Here is a 17,160-nt window from a genome sequence, read left to right as displayed (position 1 = left end):
CAAACTCGGAGAACCTGCAGGTGCAAGAGGTCACCATCTGGGCCACCCATAAACTTCTGCGGACGGGGCAGGGTGAAGGTGCTGGGAAGGAGGCCTCGCCAGGGAGCACTCTAAGCAGCTTGCGGGTGGCAGCAGCAAGAGGTGAACTGTGAGCAAACCGTGGCTGCAGGAGTCCTGCAGGGGAGGACATGGAATGACATGAGCAAAGGAGGCAGGATGCACCTGGCCTGCTCCCGTGCCCACCTTTGCAGAGGAAGGCTCATTGCGAGACGACTTGGGTCGGAGACATTGACCTCCTGTACCCGTCAGTTGACAGGTTTGCACCCTCATTTCCAAGTGAAGGATTTTGACTTCACGGCAGGGAGCAGGAGTCTGGGGGCAAAACGCCCTGCCTCAGAGGCACACGGCATTTTTTCTGGGTGCTCAGCTTTTCCGCCACGTTGCTTCCCCTGGACGAGGGGAAAAGCAGTTGCCTTTTGCCGGCCGGCTGGATTGATGGCTTAAAATTAGCCACAGCAGGAAATGACTCCCCAGGAAAAGGAAGGTCGCTGGGCAGAGAGAGATAATGCATCCTTCCCCTTGCTGAGCTGACGCAGGCTTCCGAGTTCAGAGATCAGCCTTGCTCGTGCAGAGGCCAGGATAAGGAGCTCCAGCGTGCTGCTATGAATCCGGTTCTGGGTTATGCCAGAGCACGTCCCCTGCGGCAAAAGGGGCCACCCTTCAGTGTTCCTTCGAGGAGGCATCTGTAGGATTCACACGTGCCTCGATGCAGCACGGTGGCTCTGAAGCAGAGCTTGGTAGAGCTTTTTCTCTGAGCTGTTGGGGAAATTGTTGGAACTTTCTGGAGTGCGGGCATAAATCACAGCTGCAGCACGCGGTGTTTCTTCTCAGCCTTCCAATCAATGTGTGTGGCTTCCGTATCCAAACCTGGAGGTGGGAATGGTGGTGGAGACAGCAAGATGGCAGGGCAGACCACAGAAAGAAGTCCCGTCAATGAAAAGGCGGATTCCCAGGGCAGAGAAGGCGAGAGGGCTGAAAATATGGTGGGATGCATTGCCTGCTCCAGGGCAGGGAGGCGTGGTCTGAGCAACGGTGGGGCTCCCGTGTTTGAAAACAAAGCATCCTCTAAGTGGGAGGACGGTGGTCCATGGGGCAGCCTGGGCAGCCCTCAGTAGTGGTGCTTTCCCTCTCCCAGGGCTGTGCCATTTCTCTTCCCCAGAGGGTTTTTTGGATGTGAGGTTCCTCCACCCCAAGCATGGGGGACTTAGTGAAAATGGCATTTTCCTGTGCCGTGTACGAGTACAGTCCATTCTCCAGCCTTCTAGGACTTGCCCTCCCTGCCTCGGGGTCAAAGCCGTGTCTCTCCAGGAAGGGGGTTATTTCTGGAATGGCTGCTTCAGTGGCCGTGGGGCCTCGGGGAACAGCCAGCTGGGCAGCTGAGTACCTCCCCAGCCCCACGCCCAGTAAATCTTGCCTTCTCTTGTTGCAGCTACAAGACTCCATCAAAGCCCGACGGTGTGAACTACATCCACACGGATGAAGAGGTGAGGGGGACTGGTTGAGCCCAAAGTTAGGAGAATCCTTGGGAAAGGGGTGGTGGGATTAGGTTCTGGGCATCATCTTCCTTCTGCGGCTTCTGATGGCCAGAGGAGGCGGCCCAGAGAGGTCCATGGGGGCAGGAGGAGGTGAGATGGGAAAGCAGCCTTCTAAATAAGCCAACGCAAGTGGCTAGCTTGCCAGCCGCAATGCTAGTAGGCTGTGCTTCCATACTGGTTGCAGAAGAAAAGCTCTCTTCTTCAAGGCCCGTGTGGAGTATTTTCCATGGGGAAAATTATTGCCTTCCTCTGCGGTTAGCATGGAAACAAACCATCTGTGCTCGCCTGCACGGCCTTGTGAAGTACGAGGCTGCATTCAATTTGGATTTTGTTTTCTAATGGGCACCACTTCTCATGTGCCCATCTGAGAGCGAGTTCTGGGCAACGCATCCTCCAGCTGAAGACATTTCACATTCTCGGTCTGCACTGGAAGATGCTGGATTCTGCAGCTTTTCTAAGCACAGCGATTGGATTGGCATAATTTTCTCTTAATTGTGCATGGCGGCTGTGTTAGCCTTTAACCCTATTTAGCACGATTCATTCCGACTTTGAGGATCATGCGGGGAGGAGGCCTTAAGCTGATCTTCCTCGTGCCTGGCAGATAGCTATTTCCTGAGCTGACTCAGGAGGCATCCCTATGCATGCTTAGACAGAAAAAGGGCCCACAAGTTCCGGCATTCCTTAGCCAGGCATGTTGGGAGTTGCAGGGCTTCTGTCTGCCTAAAGATGCTCACGATGGCCAGTTGAAGTTGCAGAACATATTCTGGTCCCAGGGACACAAGTGATGGCAGGCTCATGAGTGGCCAGGACAATCTCTGGAGCTTCGTGGCTGCTTCTTGCAGCAATGCATACAGAAGCAGCAGGAGGGAAGACAGGTGTGTTCTGAAAGAGAAGAAAAATATTTTCTGGTGCTTGAAAAAACATTTTATATGGCCAAGTGTGTTTCAGAAAAATATTTCTATTCTTTGGAGCTACTTTTCTGTCTCCCTATATGTCCCGGCAAATCTTTCCAATGCTCCCCCCATTTTAGAATGCTAATTTGCTGCAGCAAATTTGGAGAAAGATAAGCAGCCCCTGAGGAAGAAAAGCCCTTTCTGAAAGGTGCTGGGCAAAATGTTTTTTCAAGCTTCTGAGGATAGTTTCTCATCCGTTTTGGGGGCAGCATTATTATAGGGCAGATGTGGGTTGGCAGGGATGAGTGCAAACCTTTCCCCTGCTGCAGCTGCTTGGTGAAAAGCTGGGTGACAGTTCAGGTGCCTCTTAGTCCCTTCACCTCTGTTTCTGAGTCCTTGGGAAGGAGGATCTGGGAGAAACAAACGGGCTTGCTTTAAGCTACTCTGCGGACTGGAGTTGCTCTGGGGTGTTACATGAGCCTTTGGACAAAGGCTTGGCTTGGCTTTCAATTCACCAGTTTCGGTTTAGCTTGGGGCAGGTGGATTGCGGAGAACACATCTTTAAAAATGCCCTGACGCACTTTTCTGTGTTTCCATCCTAGGGTGATTTTAGGCATAAGTCCTCGTTTGTGATATGAAACAGCAAAGGAATTTGGATTTTTGCCTGCCTGCAAGGAGGGACTGCTGGAGACAAAAATCCTTCTGGAACTCTATTCAAGAGCAGATAACAAATGATGTGTGCAGAAGCCTTTAGAGGAAAGATGAAAAAAAGCAAGCCAGCCAGCCAGCCAGCGCACATGTGCACACACGTGCGCAGACTGATTTTGATTTCTGCTCCCTTCTGTTTTGGCCAAAGTCAAGCAACGATTTTTAACAACCGAACTGTTGCCTGCTCCCCTAGAAGCGACCCTGTGGATCACAACCATCCTTCCCGGCAGCAAGCAGAGCATTTCGTTCATTCTTGGCAGGGGAAAATAATATCACCATAGTATGGACCGCTGCCTCCATGCCGCTGGAGGTTGTGACGCTGTGCCAGCTTGGGGTTTACAAACTGCCAGGATACCTAAACTGAATAGGGGAAAACAAGCTTGGAAATGGTTTTGCTTTGCTCTCCCCCCACCCCCCCTCCCTCTCTCTCCCTGTCCCTCTCAGCAGAAGTGTTACAACAGAAGTAGAATGAAGTCCTGGCTGTGGAGGGTAGACAACCCCTTCCTGCCTGCAACATCTCTCTCAGCCCAGTCCTGTGAATTAATGAAGGTGGCCGCCACTTTGCCAGTGTGACTAGTTGGGATCAGGGGATTTTCCCCAGCAGCAATGTTAAAAGTGCAAAGACACTTTTGCTCTTAAAAGTGCAAAAAATGTTTTTTTTTAAACACAAAGCCACAAGGTGTTTCCCTGGGGACCCTGACAGCTGCATTACCTGCAAGCTTTAGTGGCGCCAGGGGCAGCAGGGCTGTTGCCCCCGAATCCGCTCTCCATGCGCCCACAGTGCACAGAGAGGCAGCTGGGAGGCTATGGCAGCACCAGGGGTGGTCCAGGGCTAGTGGAGTCAACCATGCAGACCCTGTCATGGTATTTGCCTTCCTGGGTGAATCATGTTCTTCTACCAAAGTCCGCAAGGCATGGGGACCGGCATCCCTCAGCAGACATGCGCACTCAGGCAGAAAAAGAGCAAAGAACATGGCGGGTTCTTCCCGGTTCGTGGCTCTGTGATCTTCATTTCTTGTGAGGCGACTCTGTTCTTGATGTGGCGTTGTGCGTTTCTTCTGAGCTAGGCGTAACTTCTACCCTTCATGGAACCTAGTGGCAGGACACGCACAGACACACGTACGTGTGTGTGTGTTGGCATCTTAATCTCTCCATTCCGTATCCGTTTTGTTGCAACAGGACGCTTCCTTTGGTGAAATGTGGCAAGGGTGAGAGAGGTAAGGCTTAGCTCAGGATTGGGGAGATCAGATTTGGATTCTTCGGACGTTCGGCTCTCTCTGCAGGCTCCCTTCTGCGGAGTGATGCTGCCATAGCATTTTCCTTGCTGTAAAGCTTACAGCAGTGAGACAGCGCCACACATAATTTCACTTTTAGTTCGGACCATGCTGGGTCTGGATTGTGCTATTGCACATGGCAATGGCACTTCCTGCCCAACTAAACTTTTGGACATAATTTTCAAACTTCCTTCAGGAAGAAGACTAGGCGGAAACCTTTCTGTGGGGAGATTTGGTGTTTATTTGGAAGAGTGTTTGTCAGGTGACCCCCTCCCCCGACATTAGGAAGAAAGACCCTACAATCAGCTACCTCTCTGAGAACTAGGACTTGGGAACTACATGGTTAGACAGCTCGGCTTTCCTTTTTCTTGTTACTTACCTGGGAAGGTATGTGTTTGTGCACAAGAGGGAGGAGGAGAAATTCTGCTGTTTTTAATGGGAGAATTGTGTCATTCCATCTTTTAATTAGCTGTTAGGTTATCTGGACACAGGATTTCGCATCAGCTCAGCCTTGTCTCTGGCTGGTGCCACAGAATGGCTGCAGTTTGCCTGTTTGGGTGTTGAGATCTCTAACCAGGGTTTTGATGGTTCACGGTACAACATTTAAATACTGTCCCCGAAGCGGCACAGGGAGACATAGCAAGCCCCTTTTGAGTCGCCCATCAAATCGGAATGTTTTGGCCTTTCTCAAACCAAGAGAACTTGGTTCCTTGCTTTACGCAAAACTATCCCAGTGCTGCCATTGCATCTAATCCATAGAATCTGCATTATGCCAACTTGCTTTTTTATTTTTAGTTTGAGCCCCTTTCCGTGCCAAGCTCTTCAACTCAACATCACCATGGCTGAGCAAATATTCCAGCTGAACATTCTTATCCACAGGTTTAGGATTCTACTGTGGCACCAGGATGAAGGCAAAAACTTTTCTACTATTTCCATTCCTTCTTTTGTAGAATTCTGCATTCTAAATTTTTTGCAAAGATATATTTTGATTACTGCAAAAACAAACAGTGGTTAATGTTTCTATTTAAAATGTAAATAGGTTGGTAGGCCAAACAGAGTTAAATAGCAGTGTTTTAAAGGCTTTTGTTTAATGACAAACAGGAGTTCCAGTGCTGATTCAAACCATATCAGTATTGCTAACAAAGTGCATAGAACAAGCACAGCTGCACAAGTCAAGTGAGAGAGAATCTTTTTTTTTTCTTTTTTCTTTTGCTTCCTGTTTTCCTTTTTGGAGCAAGTGGTTGTGAAGGTAGGAACAGGAGAATCACTTGAAAGGATGTAATTTTCAGAAACACGTTTACTCACCCTCTTAATATTTCTGCTTTTCCTGCAGAAAGATAATGACCAGGATCGAAAGAATTATAAATCTGGTCACAGGAAGGTAAAAAGGAGATGCATTTTCTCTGGCAACCTCTGCTGTGTCATGACAAGCTACATTTGGGAGTTTCAAAGCTTATAATAATGAAAATGTGATGTTGGAAGTAAAACCCCAAATCCTTTTAAGTGTGTACAAGCCCTTTGGCACACCTAAGGGAGCTACATAAGTCTTTGGATGAGTCCTTTGAATCCTGGTCACAGCTTAATTATTATTGTGTTTAAAGTTGTTAAATGAAGCCATAAGTTTTAGCAGGGCTTTCTCTCCATCAGCTTTCTTTTAGCTTGTCTGATTTCAGCTCGCAAAAACTCTTTTTGCAAACTAGAAAGAAAGGAAGAGGGGATGCAGGAATGCTTTATACACACATAAATATGCACAGCTTGCTTTTTGAATACTGACAGGGCTGCTGTCTCATGCGGTTGTAAGCTGTAATTCCAAGTTTCTTGCTACGCATCGTTTACAGCCGGGAAAGGTGCTACAGTGCCATTCAGTGCAAGTTACTTAAATGCGTTGCAAGAGCAGTTCTTTGCTGTGATGGAAAAAGTGTGGGTCTTCTTTAAAAAGGATAGTAAACTTTTTTTTTTTTAGTGATGGTGTTTTTCAGCTACAAATTTAATGGTCTTAACTTTGGGTGCAGATCGTATTTTTACTGCATTTTGGATTTTTGGATTGTTTGTATTAAGTTTCTTCACGTTCTGTATTAATCTGCCTTGGAATATCCAGCACACCAAGTGTGGTTTTTTGATTTTTTTTTAAAGGACAATGGGAACAGATGTCATTGGCACATTTTTTTCTGTGCAGGAGCCTCCATCCTTCCCCTCTCCTTTCGAACGAAGGTGGAGACAAGAAGGGGAGCATTACACTGCCGCCATCTTGTTTTGCTGCAGCCGTGGCTACCTCTAGGAGGCGTTTGACCAAAGGACAAGTTTTCTACCCACTGCCAAAGTATGTTCCTTCCTTAATTATGCTAGAATAGGAATGCCTTCAGAATCAAAATGACTCTCTCTTCCACTGTAAGTTTTTCCACTGCCCCTTTTCTGGGCTGCCTGTATGACCTCAGACATAGAAAAGGTTTGCAGTTATTATAATAATTTATTAGAATGAAGGACCGGCACTTCTTTGAAGTAGTTCTGTACTACACCTGTAATCTGGGTTAACATGGATAATTTGCCACATGGAGATTGTGGAGCAGCAGGGAGATCATTATCCAACAAGGCTTAGCTGGAGCTGTGATCTAATGAGAACACAGAATCGGTGGGCGAGTTTTCTAGAGCCACTGGAAGGATGCTTGAGCCTGTTCCTTTCAGCTCTGTAACGCGGTGGTGGAATCACCAGCCCAGGCTTGTTCACCCATGTAACCTTGAATGATTCGGAGTCCCATCAGCCATAGTCAACAGTGCCAGCACTCAGGCATGTCAGGTATCATCCAAAACGTCCGGACAGTGCTGGGCTGAGGAAGGCTGCTCTGAGTTGTGACAGAATGATTCCAGGATCTGGCTTTTCTCTCTGTAGTCATATTTGAATTGGTCTGCTGTGATGCATGCATTGGCTTGAATGCTGGTTTCTCAAAGGGATGGAGCTGCATGGAGGACTGGCTGGGGACCTTCGGCAGGAGGTGGAGGCGGCAGCAGCACTCACGGCCTGCTTATGGGGTTCCCACGGGCAGCTGACTGGCTGCTGTGAAGAGGGAGGCTGGACTAGACAAAGCCCTTGTCTGACACAGCAGGGCTCATGCATTGGCACAGCATGATGCACACCTCTCCCGCTCCCTCAGGCCTCCAGAATTCCTGGGACTGAAGTCATACCTGTTCATCCAGATTAAATCTGTAGCATAGAGGGATGCATAATGCCTTCCACTCAAAAGGCCGCGGTCCCCTTCTTCCAGGACACTCCACCCCCAAAGAAAATGCACCAGTGGCATCTCTGTAACAAGAGGGGTCTCCGCCTCTGAGACAGCTTCACAGAACTCATTGTAAATATTTGACCCGTTTGTACTAATGTATTACATTTAACTTTGCCAAGAATGTTTTACATAAAGATCGAAAAGGCGTGTGTGAGCGGTCTTTGTTGTCGCGGGGGGCAGGCTGTGTGCAAAGGCAGCATGGTGGATACGGCAAGTTGGTTCCCTTGGCTTTGGGTGTCCAAAGTGTGAACAGTGTGTGGTGCTTGCTCAGCACCAGGTCTGCCAGCCCCGGGGTGGAATGGAGGGGTTGCCCAGTACCTGCCTGGCATTGATGTGAGGTAAGGGCTGGGTGTCTCGCAGGCTTTCGTAAAAGACAAGCTGGCACAATTAGGCTCACGGTTGGTCTTGCCACCGGCAGCCACTCAGCAAGTTCAGGGTGGAAGCAAGCGTTGAACTGCACTAACCCACCCCCACCCCATATGAATCCCAAACCTCAGGGGGAGCATTGCCCCAGTGCAGTGGCACAGGATTCTGGAAAGAAATTTCTTGACCCCAGTACAGCATCCAAATTTTTAAAAGCATGCTGTTGTTAGACCTAAAAGCATGCAGTTAACAACAGCCATGTTTTTAATAGCTTTACAGCCTTTGGCTAAAAAGCTTTGTGTAAATTAGGGTCTCACTATTTTACTGACACTCTTAGGTGACCAAGTTCACTTTTGGTCTTTTGCTATTTGCTTAGGGGGAAAAGACCCAAAGGTGGGGGGAGGGGGGGTGAAAGAAACGAAACTTAAGAAGTGCAAAGGCCAAGTGTGCACGGAATGTGAAAAACTGTGTGTATACAAATTAAAACAATGGGAGTTAACATGGTCCACAAGCAGGAAATAATCAATGAGGGCTATATATACACCAGAGTCTCTTCAAACACTGTGATTATTTGACTAAAGCACTGCATCAAGGCAAATTCTCTCTCTAGAAATTAATTTTGGCATGATTCTTCAAAGTCCTATAATGTGGAAATTGGCACAGAAAATGTGCTGGGTTTTCTAAGGACAAATACAGGCCCAGAGCCAATGAGGAACACATAAACACACATGTTCTTCCATGTGAATGTGCCTTTCCACCTTCCACTTACAGCCTCCTGGCTTTTAAACTGATCCAAGGATCAACTTTTCTAAAGAGCTGTTTTTTCCCCAAGGGCAGCAGAAGCTGCAGGGAAAGAAGGCCCCCGAAACCCTCCAGAAGAACACACACTTATCCATGTGGCAATACCACCTCAGGCTCTTACGGGAATCTCATTTCTGGGGATGATTAACTGCAGTGTCACCTTTTAATTGTACTGATTTTCCATGGAGACAATTTCAAAGGCTTCTTGCCGCATTGTGTGGCCTGATTCACACTGAATGCCTCCATCCAGGGAAGTCTCCCTGAAGACCGAACAATCAGGTCATGTAGTAGGCATGTACCAAGGACACACATTGACCGAAATGTTGTGCTTTTAGCTATGCGATAGAAAATCCAGAGTGCAGTCATATGCTACTGTCCAACCACCGGAGCTCCTCATGGGCCTGCAGCTCCTTTGAACTGGATATGACTGCTTCAAAGGGTGTTTAATTCCACCCCAAGACGCCCCTGTGTTGAAAATAAGCTAAGACGGGCAGGCATCACCTCAATCAAAGCAGCAGTGGGTTATTTAAGCTAAATAGATATTGACTATAGTTACAAAGTTAAGCTTGACGTACTAAGAATACAAAACTATTTACACAGATGTCAGCAGCGGTCTTCAAAGGTACAACAATGTGGAGAAAGAGTTAAATACATGATTATACTTCTGTACAAAGATATGGCTCAGGTGGGAGTAAAGCGTCATTTGCTAGGGTTCCGGGGTGTTCGGCGGTTGGACTGCCGTGGGCCTACGCGTCGGGGACCATTTCCTCTTGCTGGCGAGTTTATTTTCCACTGCCGAGGCCGCAAAGCTCTACGAGATGATACAGAAAACTTTCAGACCAAGAAATCAAGGGAACCAGTGTTTAGAGCTGTTAGATTTAAGTCAATGACAGGAGTTTACTGCGTGGCCAAAAGCTGCACAAAACTGACAACACTTTTTTGTTTAACAAGTTAAGGGAGTTTCTGTCGAAGGCTTTGTTCCTGCCCAGAACCCTGCAATCGTTCTAGTGTGTGAACGGAGCTAACATCTGCCCAGTTAATTTTAATGGAAACTGAATGTAGAATGCCTATGTTTAGCTGCTGCCTATAAAATCGGCAGAATACACCTTAGAGACCACAGAGTCTGCTCCTCTAACATGAAAGGAAAAGCTTGCAATCAGCAGACTCATGGAACGCACCTAGAGTATATGACCTTAAGTCCTTCTGCAGAAGGAAGCCTGGCATGGAATAGAAATGCCTAGCCTAGCCTACCTCCTTAGCAGCTAGTTTTCTGTGCCCAGAGAGGCAGGGAAGTCTCGGGTTGTAATCATGGGGGCGACGGGAATTCAGCCATATGCTCCGCCATCTACGAGTAGTTTACAGTGATACAATACATGGACAGATTCTCATCATGCGAGGCTGCGGATCATGCGCTTCCGCTCTGAGACTCCAGGTTACCTGGATGGCTTTTCAAAGACTAATGAAAGCGTTTCTTCATTCCATCAAGAGTTGCCATCTCTGCCGATGACTTGCAGCACTGATGCTTGCATACTATTATTAACTGCTACTGCGAGGAAATGGTGTTTATATCCTACCTTTTTTTCTCTTGTGAGAAAATCAGGCTGGTTTGCATAATTCTATTTTATCCTTACAACTACACCCCTGTGAAGAAGGTTAGGCTGAAAGTGAGTGGAAAGCAGGGCTCAATGGAAAGCGGGGCTCACAGCTCAGCGGAAAGCAGGGCTCAAGCTCCCAGTCCAACACTGTGGTAGCTTAATAGGCTTACTCGGATGTTCTGCACCCCACTGACAGCGTGGTCAGTGCCTTGATCCAGAACTGGGACCCAGTTCATTCTGCACGCGGCCACAAAGCTCACCAAGTCACCATGGGCCACCGTGCAGGCTGGCTTGCCACCCAGGATGGCGGAAAGAGCAAAAGAGCGCAGGAGGATGTTCACCACTCGGCGCTCCTCAAAAGAAAGGCGGGACGAAAATAGGACGGATCGTTTGGATGATGCTGGTGGCGAAAGTGATGGGAGCTGCCCCGTGGCTGCATAATCCCCTAACTGAGACCACAGCTGTACTCACGGTCTGTCAGGTGATACCAAGCAAACAATCTGTTCCTCTGAATCCTGAGCCCCTTGCTTTCCTGCAGGAGGAATGGAAGCAACCTTGACATGCCTGCGTCTTTCCCATTTAAGATGCATGCATATATCTTAAATGGAAATACGCACGCACATGCGCCTGTGTCCTCTGGACAAGGACCAGCGGCAACTTACCTGGAGAGGATGCTGGTGTGGGCATCAAGGCGATACAGCTGACCCCAGCGCCAAAGGTCACATTGCTGATCGACTCTGCGGGGGAGAAAGCATCACAAGGTTTACCACCAGCTGCCCAGATACGTACAAGTTAATTGCAAAATGTATCTCTCCTTTTCAGGTTGCAGTTAATCAACAAAGGTGCATGAAAGAAGGTAGGACAACATTCTGGGATTTAGTCGCATGGCTGTGAAGAATATAACTTTTTCCCGATGACCAGACAAGTGTCGCAGTGACATGAGAGAGTTGGGAATGGTGATGTGCAAAGCAGCTCCCTATGGAAGACAGGTCTGGTGCACTGGTGCATTTCCCGGGCGCTGCCATCCCCTTTCTTCTGCCGCTCGAGCATGCTTGCGTTAAACCATCAGGACAAACGGGAAGGGCAGGGCAAGATGCGCTTGCTATTTTAACAGTGGTGCTTGTTGGCAGGGAGGTGTGCTCACTGCCATTTCAATGGAAATAAAACAGGAAGGAAAGGAAATTCCCTTCGCTTTTGTTTTTGCACTGGGGAAACTCGGAGGCAGCATGGCAGTGACAGCAAAATCCTGGCCAGCTCAGGCAGCAATGATGTGATGCGCGGCTTACGTCACTCCTGGGAAGCATGACTGGACTCCTAAGCCTCAGCCCACAGTGGGACTAACAGCTCCCTCCCTCCCCAGCAAGTCCCTCAAGCACTGACGCAAGTCCCCAGGGGAGAGGGCACGATTCTCACAGCCAGGACACACACACCCCCACAGTCCCGAAATAGTCATGTTTCTAGCCCTTATGGACAAAGAGCTAGGCTCTTGAGTGCTTGGATAACGCTTGCTGAAATCCATAAAGCTAGGTGGGCTGTGGGGTTGTCGGTGGCCACAGGCAACGTTTACGAGCCCTGCACATGCCCAGAAAAACAGAAAGGAAATGATGCAGAAAGTGGTGCCGTATTATCTCGATTTGTGCAAGCACTTCTTGCCACAAAACTCCTGAATCCAGAGGGTAGGTCCCTCAGTGCCTGATGCTTCCAAGGTGATTTGGCAAGAAGGGGCTCAGGAAGAACTGCTGTTAGTGGTCAAACACAGGCCTGTGCATAGCAATGGGGGACATTCATGTCGGGATCCTCCCCAGCGAGATACCATTCTCTGTTCCTTTTTTCCCTATCAGGGTCCGGGTTTTGCAAGCGGCGTGTTTTATACATGCAATCACAGGTGGAGCTGCACTTTCTGCTTGCCAGCGCAGGTGGGTGTTTTATTCTTGTGGTTACTGGTTGCAGTTCCACACCACCGCTTTCGTTATGGCAGCAAATAAAGGTAATTAATAGTAATGATAAAAGTAATAACAGCAGCAATGAAAAATGGACTGCAGAGCAAGATTCTCTGCACACTCGGCTGCAGAACAGGGAGCTGGGCTGGAGTGAGGCGGAGTGGCGAAGGGGAGATTCCATGAAGATGGATTAGAATTTCGCAGTGGGTCCTGGAAGTTTGAGAAGGATGCTGCCCCTGGAGGACATAACAATGGGGCTTGGTACCAGCACTGGCCTTGGGAGGCAGCATTCAGAAGACCGTGGCCAGGGAGGAGATCAGACAGCCATCCCTAGCTATGGCAGCATCCCTTAATTTGGTGTGCTCCAGGATGTGGATGATGGGAGTTGCAACACAGTGCATCTGAGAGGTTACTGGGGCTGGGAAGGCTCAACCGGGGAGCCCACCCACACCAAAAGGGCACCGTGTGGAAACTTACTCTCAGGGGTGCTGATCGCTCGGCCTTCCAGGGGAACGGTGGCTCCGGAAGATGGTTGGTTTAGGCTTCCACAGGAGGCTAGAAAAACAGGAGGTCAGTGTTAGATGCTGGGGACACTTGCAGCAAGACGGCTCCGAGCCCACTGGGCCCGAGCGTGTTCTGTCACAGAAGAGCTATTTACTGGTGAATGGCTCCTTGCTCCCTGGAGATGCAGGTCTTCTGCCCAGGCTCCTGCTGCGCTGCTTGGAAGCGGCTTCCACGGCCATTTTAGCAGAGTTGAGGATGGCAAGAGTATTCAGAGACACGTTTCTGTGAGGAGGAGGAGGAGGAGGAGAGCAGAAACATCACTGGCGTTTCAGTCGCTGCAGAGAAGGCCAGCTTTGCACTTCCACTGAGCATCAAGTGGGGTTGGCTGCATTCGTACTACTGGAGAAAGGGCCACCTTGAAATGCAACTCAGTGCATTTGTGTGCCTGATTTTTCAGTTGCCATATCGAGACAAGCCCAGAGCCAGCAACAACCTTCACTGAAATGAAGTGGAAGCTCATTACACCATAGAACAATAAGGCTGAAATAATGCACACGCTCCCCATGAAAACTCACAGAAGGAAGTCTGGGTTTTGGCAAATCCAGAGAAAGAGCTCTAAAGCACTTCTCCAAGTGCTTCCCATTTTCCAGAGCTTGGATGGCTAAGCTGAACAAGGTATTCTCAGCAGACTAAAGCAGTTGAGAAGAGATGAAGGGCAGAAAGCAGTCTTGCTAAAGCTGCCTTCCCTAATCTGAGGTCCTACCAGAATTTTCGCCATTAAAGCCATCCGAATTGGTTGCCGTCGCTACCATTTTTGGGAGCCAGTTCTGTAGCTTCACTATGCTCTCTCTGAAGTACTTGTGCTTATCTGTCCTGAATCTCTCACCCCCTGGCTTCATAGGATGATCCTGCTGGGTTCTAGCATGAGAAAGCATGAAAAATGTCTCCTTATACACTTTCTTCACACCATACCTAGTTTTGTAGATTCCTTCCTTAACTCCCTTTTAGCTTAGAAGTCTCAGGTATTGAAATCTTTCCTCGGAGAAGAACTGCTCCCATGGTAATTTTAAAGGCCCTTTTCTGCACTTTTCCCAACTGTGCAATATCCTTGCTTTTAAGTGTTGTGACCAACCATGTGCAAAGTATTCTAAGTTAGATTGTGCCATATCTCCAAGGAGAACGCAGATCAGCAGAGACCACTGAGTAGCATACCTGGGCCTTGGAGTCAAGACGCCTGGCCTGGCCACAGTAAACCCAGCAGGGGCTGGAGGAGATTTCAAAAGCGAGGAGTCTCTTCGGGCGGTGGGAGACGCCTCCTGAACCTGATCAGCAGAGCGGGGGGACTGCTGTTGAAAGGGGACATGAACAGACGCTCACATGCCATGACAGGGCCCACGGGTGTTCGGCGCTCTGACCATCATTGGTCCCATGGTGGCTCTGCTGCACAAGTCATCATTAGTCCCATTTTAGAAACCACCAGGCAGAGGCCGAATGCAAAGCTCTCCGAGGCCACTCTGCTTAGGGCAAGGCTGAGAGCTTTTATCCTGCAAAACCGGGAATGTATAGTGCTAGGCTGAGACACGCTGCAACAGCCAGTGAATCCTGGACTTGACTCTCCTCCGCATAGCCAAGAGAGAGGGATGATTTTGAGCAGTCATCTTTTCTCCTCCGAAAACTAAGGTGGGGTTGGCTTTTGGGAAGAGGTGGCTGAAAAGTCTGGAGAAAGCACTGAGAAGTCGCTGCTAGGAGCACATTTCCGTGGAGTCTTTCAGAGAAGGATGGGGAAAGCCTTGAAGGGATGTGAAACTAAGACAGAATGAAGAGTCGGCGATAGAGGAAAGCTGACCTGCAGCTGTTCTTTCTTATCAACAGCCGCTTGTTCTCCTAGCCCAGCCTGCACCGGCTTTCAGCTGCTTCAGCTGACAATGAGATGGTCATCTTGCACCTGTCGCCATTAACACACACCTGCCTCCCCTCCCTCCCACCCCCCCCCCAAAACGAATGAAAATCTCATGTGTGTGCGGTGGGAACAACTGTGAACACTCAAAGAAGCCTGGATTGGCCAGTAAGCTATTTTGAAGAGCCGTGGGCCTTGGCCCCTCGGCAAAAATGGGCCAGCACAAGGCCGTTGCTGTTTGCCCCCGAACGTGGGTGTTGCTACCTGCACAGCCACCGCAGGCTCAAGGACGTCCGTCTCTCTGGAGGGCTCTTGGCCTTGCTCTGATTCCTGCTCCAGCTGCTCTTCGTACTTCTTCATGTCGTATTCCAGTTCTGCTGCCAGCTGCTTGTCCAGGGCAAAGAACTCCTTGATCTCGTTCCGATAATCTTTCATCACCTCCTGGAAGATGCAAGGGTGCTGCAGGGCTTAGTCAGTTAGGCCTTCTACCCACACGCAAGCCAATAGCCCTGGGGTTAAAAAGCAGCACGACTGACCTCTGGCCTATGGAATATCAGTGGCCATACGCAACCGGGGCCGCAAAGATGGCAAAGGACACAGGAAAAGGCCTCCTGCTGGCCCCCCCATCCCAAGCCTGCACACACCCCAAGAGGGCTCAAGACAGGCACCAGAGCAGTGGCCGGTGAGGCAGTCAGAGGTCAGCCCGGAGAGCCCCCAGCCCTCGCCAATGGGTGCTGAATCTCCTTCTGCGGAAGCGCTGGGTTACGTTACAACTAAGCTCTCAGGGATTGCATTTGAGGGGGTGAGGCCTACTTTAGCTTAGAGGGCACAACAGGTGGGAGGTTGAGGATTGGGGGCCAGGGTTCGGCCTATCATAAAATCACAGAAGAGGAGAGTTGGAAGGGGCCATGAAGGCCATCAGGTCCAAGCCCTGCTGTTTATTTATTTGTTTAGACAGCATATATGCCACCCCCTTCGCATAAGCCTCGGGGCGGCTTACAATCATTAAGGACACCTGTTGCAGGGAACCAAGTTACACCATCCCACCCAGGTGGCTGTCCAGTTCCCCTTGAATGTCCCCAGTGTGGGAGAGCCCACCCCCTCTCTGGGCAGCTGGTTCCACTGTCGTATTGCTCTGGCAGTGAGGAAGCTTTTCCTGATATCTAGCCTGAACCTGGGTTGTTGCAACTTAACTTGACTATTCCGTGTCCTACACTCTGGTGTCCTACACTCTTGACCTTCCTCTTTGTGACAGCCGTCGAGATACTTAGAGTGGTACCGTGTCCCCACTCAGTCATCTCTTCTCACGGCTGAACATGCCCAGTGCTCTCATCAGTCTCTCCTCACAGGGCGGTGTTTCCAAACCCTGGATAATTTTTGTTGCTCTCCTCTGGACCCTAGGGCTTTCTGTACCCCTGCCTGATACACGGGTAGCTAAGCTTGCAGGTTGGCCACCCCTAATGCGAGGCCAGTGGCCAAAGCATCCCTTTGAGGCAGCTCTGGCCATACGCCCAACCTGAGGGCAAGCCAGCTGTCTTCCTCAAGAGATAACCTGCAGGCTATGGCGGGTTTGCTGCTTCTGAGCAGCTGCTCACATCTCGGCTCGGGACTGCAAGAGAGCGGCCAGGCTGGGCGCCACACCACTGAGGAGCAAGCACATCCCCGACTCACAGTTCACTGCATGACCCTGGCCTGGACCATTACCCGGAGATAATTCATGAGATCCCTCAGCGCCGGAAGCCGGTTTTCCTGCAGCAAAGCCTTCAGTGAAATGACGACTGGAATGACATTTTCTACAAAATTCTTCTTCTGGACCTGTGGATCGGATTAGCAGAGATGTGGCTTCAGGCGGATGGGACTAGCTCCATGCAGAACGATGGAGAGGTCAGCGTGCTGCAAGGGGAGCCCCACAGTGAGGTCTGATGGGCAGGAGCAGCCCTCGAAACTGCTTTGGCGCAAATTCTAATCTCTGATCACGTGTGGCTCTACCCAAAGCCGGACCGAGACACCAAAATGAACAGAGAGACAAAACGATACAGTAGCCCAGGCTCGGATCATTCAATACTGGAAGTTGCTCCCGGGCTGGGATGGCCTGGCCTTGCCGGAGCAAGGGTCATCTTTACAGCCAGTCCGGGTTCTGCTCTCCATGGGGCAAGAGCTCCTCCTGCTGGGGTCGGATCAGCACGACGACTGGTGTGTGCAGCAGGCGCTCCAGAACAGCCTGGTGGCTTCACAGCAGGCAGGGCTGTGAGCGGCGAGGCTCCTTCACAAAAGGGCCAACGCGTGAAAGCAGCTGCACAGCCCTGCCTTCG

The 17,160-nt window shown here is 49.8% G+C and overlaps 2 protein-coding genes across 6 annotated transcripts in view; one reads left to right on the top strand and one right to left on the bottom strand.

Annotated features, from left to right (window-relative positions):
* The window catches only part of JAM3 (junctional adhesion molecule 3), a 40,156-nt gene extending 28,467 nt beyond the window's left edge, over positions 1-11,689 (top strand). For 3 of the 5 annotated variants that reach the window (XM_044439462.1, XM_044439463.1, XM_044439459.1), the window contains exons 8-9: positions 1,490-1,544; positions 11,330-11,689. In XM_044439462.1, the coding sequence (XP_044295397.1) occupies positions 1,490-1,544; positions 11,330-11,401 (127 nt within the window). In that variant the 3' untranslated portion in view covers positions 11,402-11,689. Of the gene's footprint in view, positions 1-1,489; positions 1,545-3,090; positions 7,895-11,329 lie in introns of those variants that run through there. The other 2 variants (XR_006415614.1, XM_044439460.1) reach the window with 2 other exon arrangements.
* The window catches only part of NCAPD3 (non-SMC condensin II complex subunit D3), a 40,162-nt gene continuing 31,039 nt past the window's right edge, over positions 8,038-17,160 (bottom strand). Inside the window, 8 exon segments of the mRNA XM_044439464.1 lie at positions 8,038-9,723; positions 10,979-11,039; positions 11,170-11,244; positions 12,925-13,002; positions 13,106-13,233; positions 14,164-14,297; positions 15,113-15,289; positions 16,553-16,663. Of these exon segments, the coding sequence (XP_044295399.1) occupies positions 9,612-9,723; positions 10,979-11,039; positions 11,170-11,244; positions 12,925-13,002; positions 13,106-13,233; positions 14,164-14,297; positions 15,113-15,289; positions 16,553-16,663 (876 nt within the window). The 3' untranslated portion in view covers positions 8,038-9,611.

Source organism: Varanus komodoensis, unplaced genomic scaffold (assembly GCF_004798865.1).
Source record: "Varanus komodoensis strain SLA01 unplaced genomic scaffold, ASM479886v1 scaffold35, whole genome shotgun sequence".
In the NCBI taxonomy this organism is placed as follows: domain Eukaryota; kingdom Metazoa; phylum Chordata; class Lepidosauria; order Squamata; family Varanidae; genus Varanus; species Varanus komodoensis.
The sequence above is the reverse complement of the archived record's forward strand: the minus strand, read 5'-3'. Positions and strand labels throughout refer to the sequence as shown.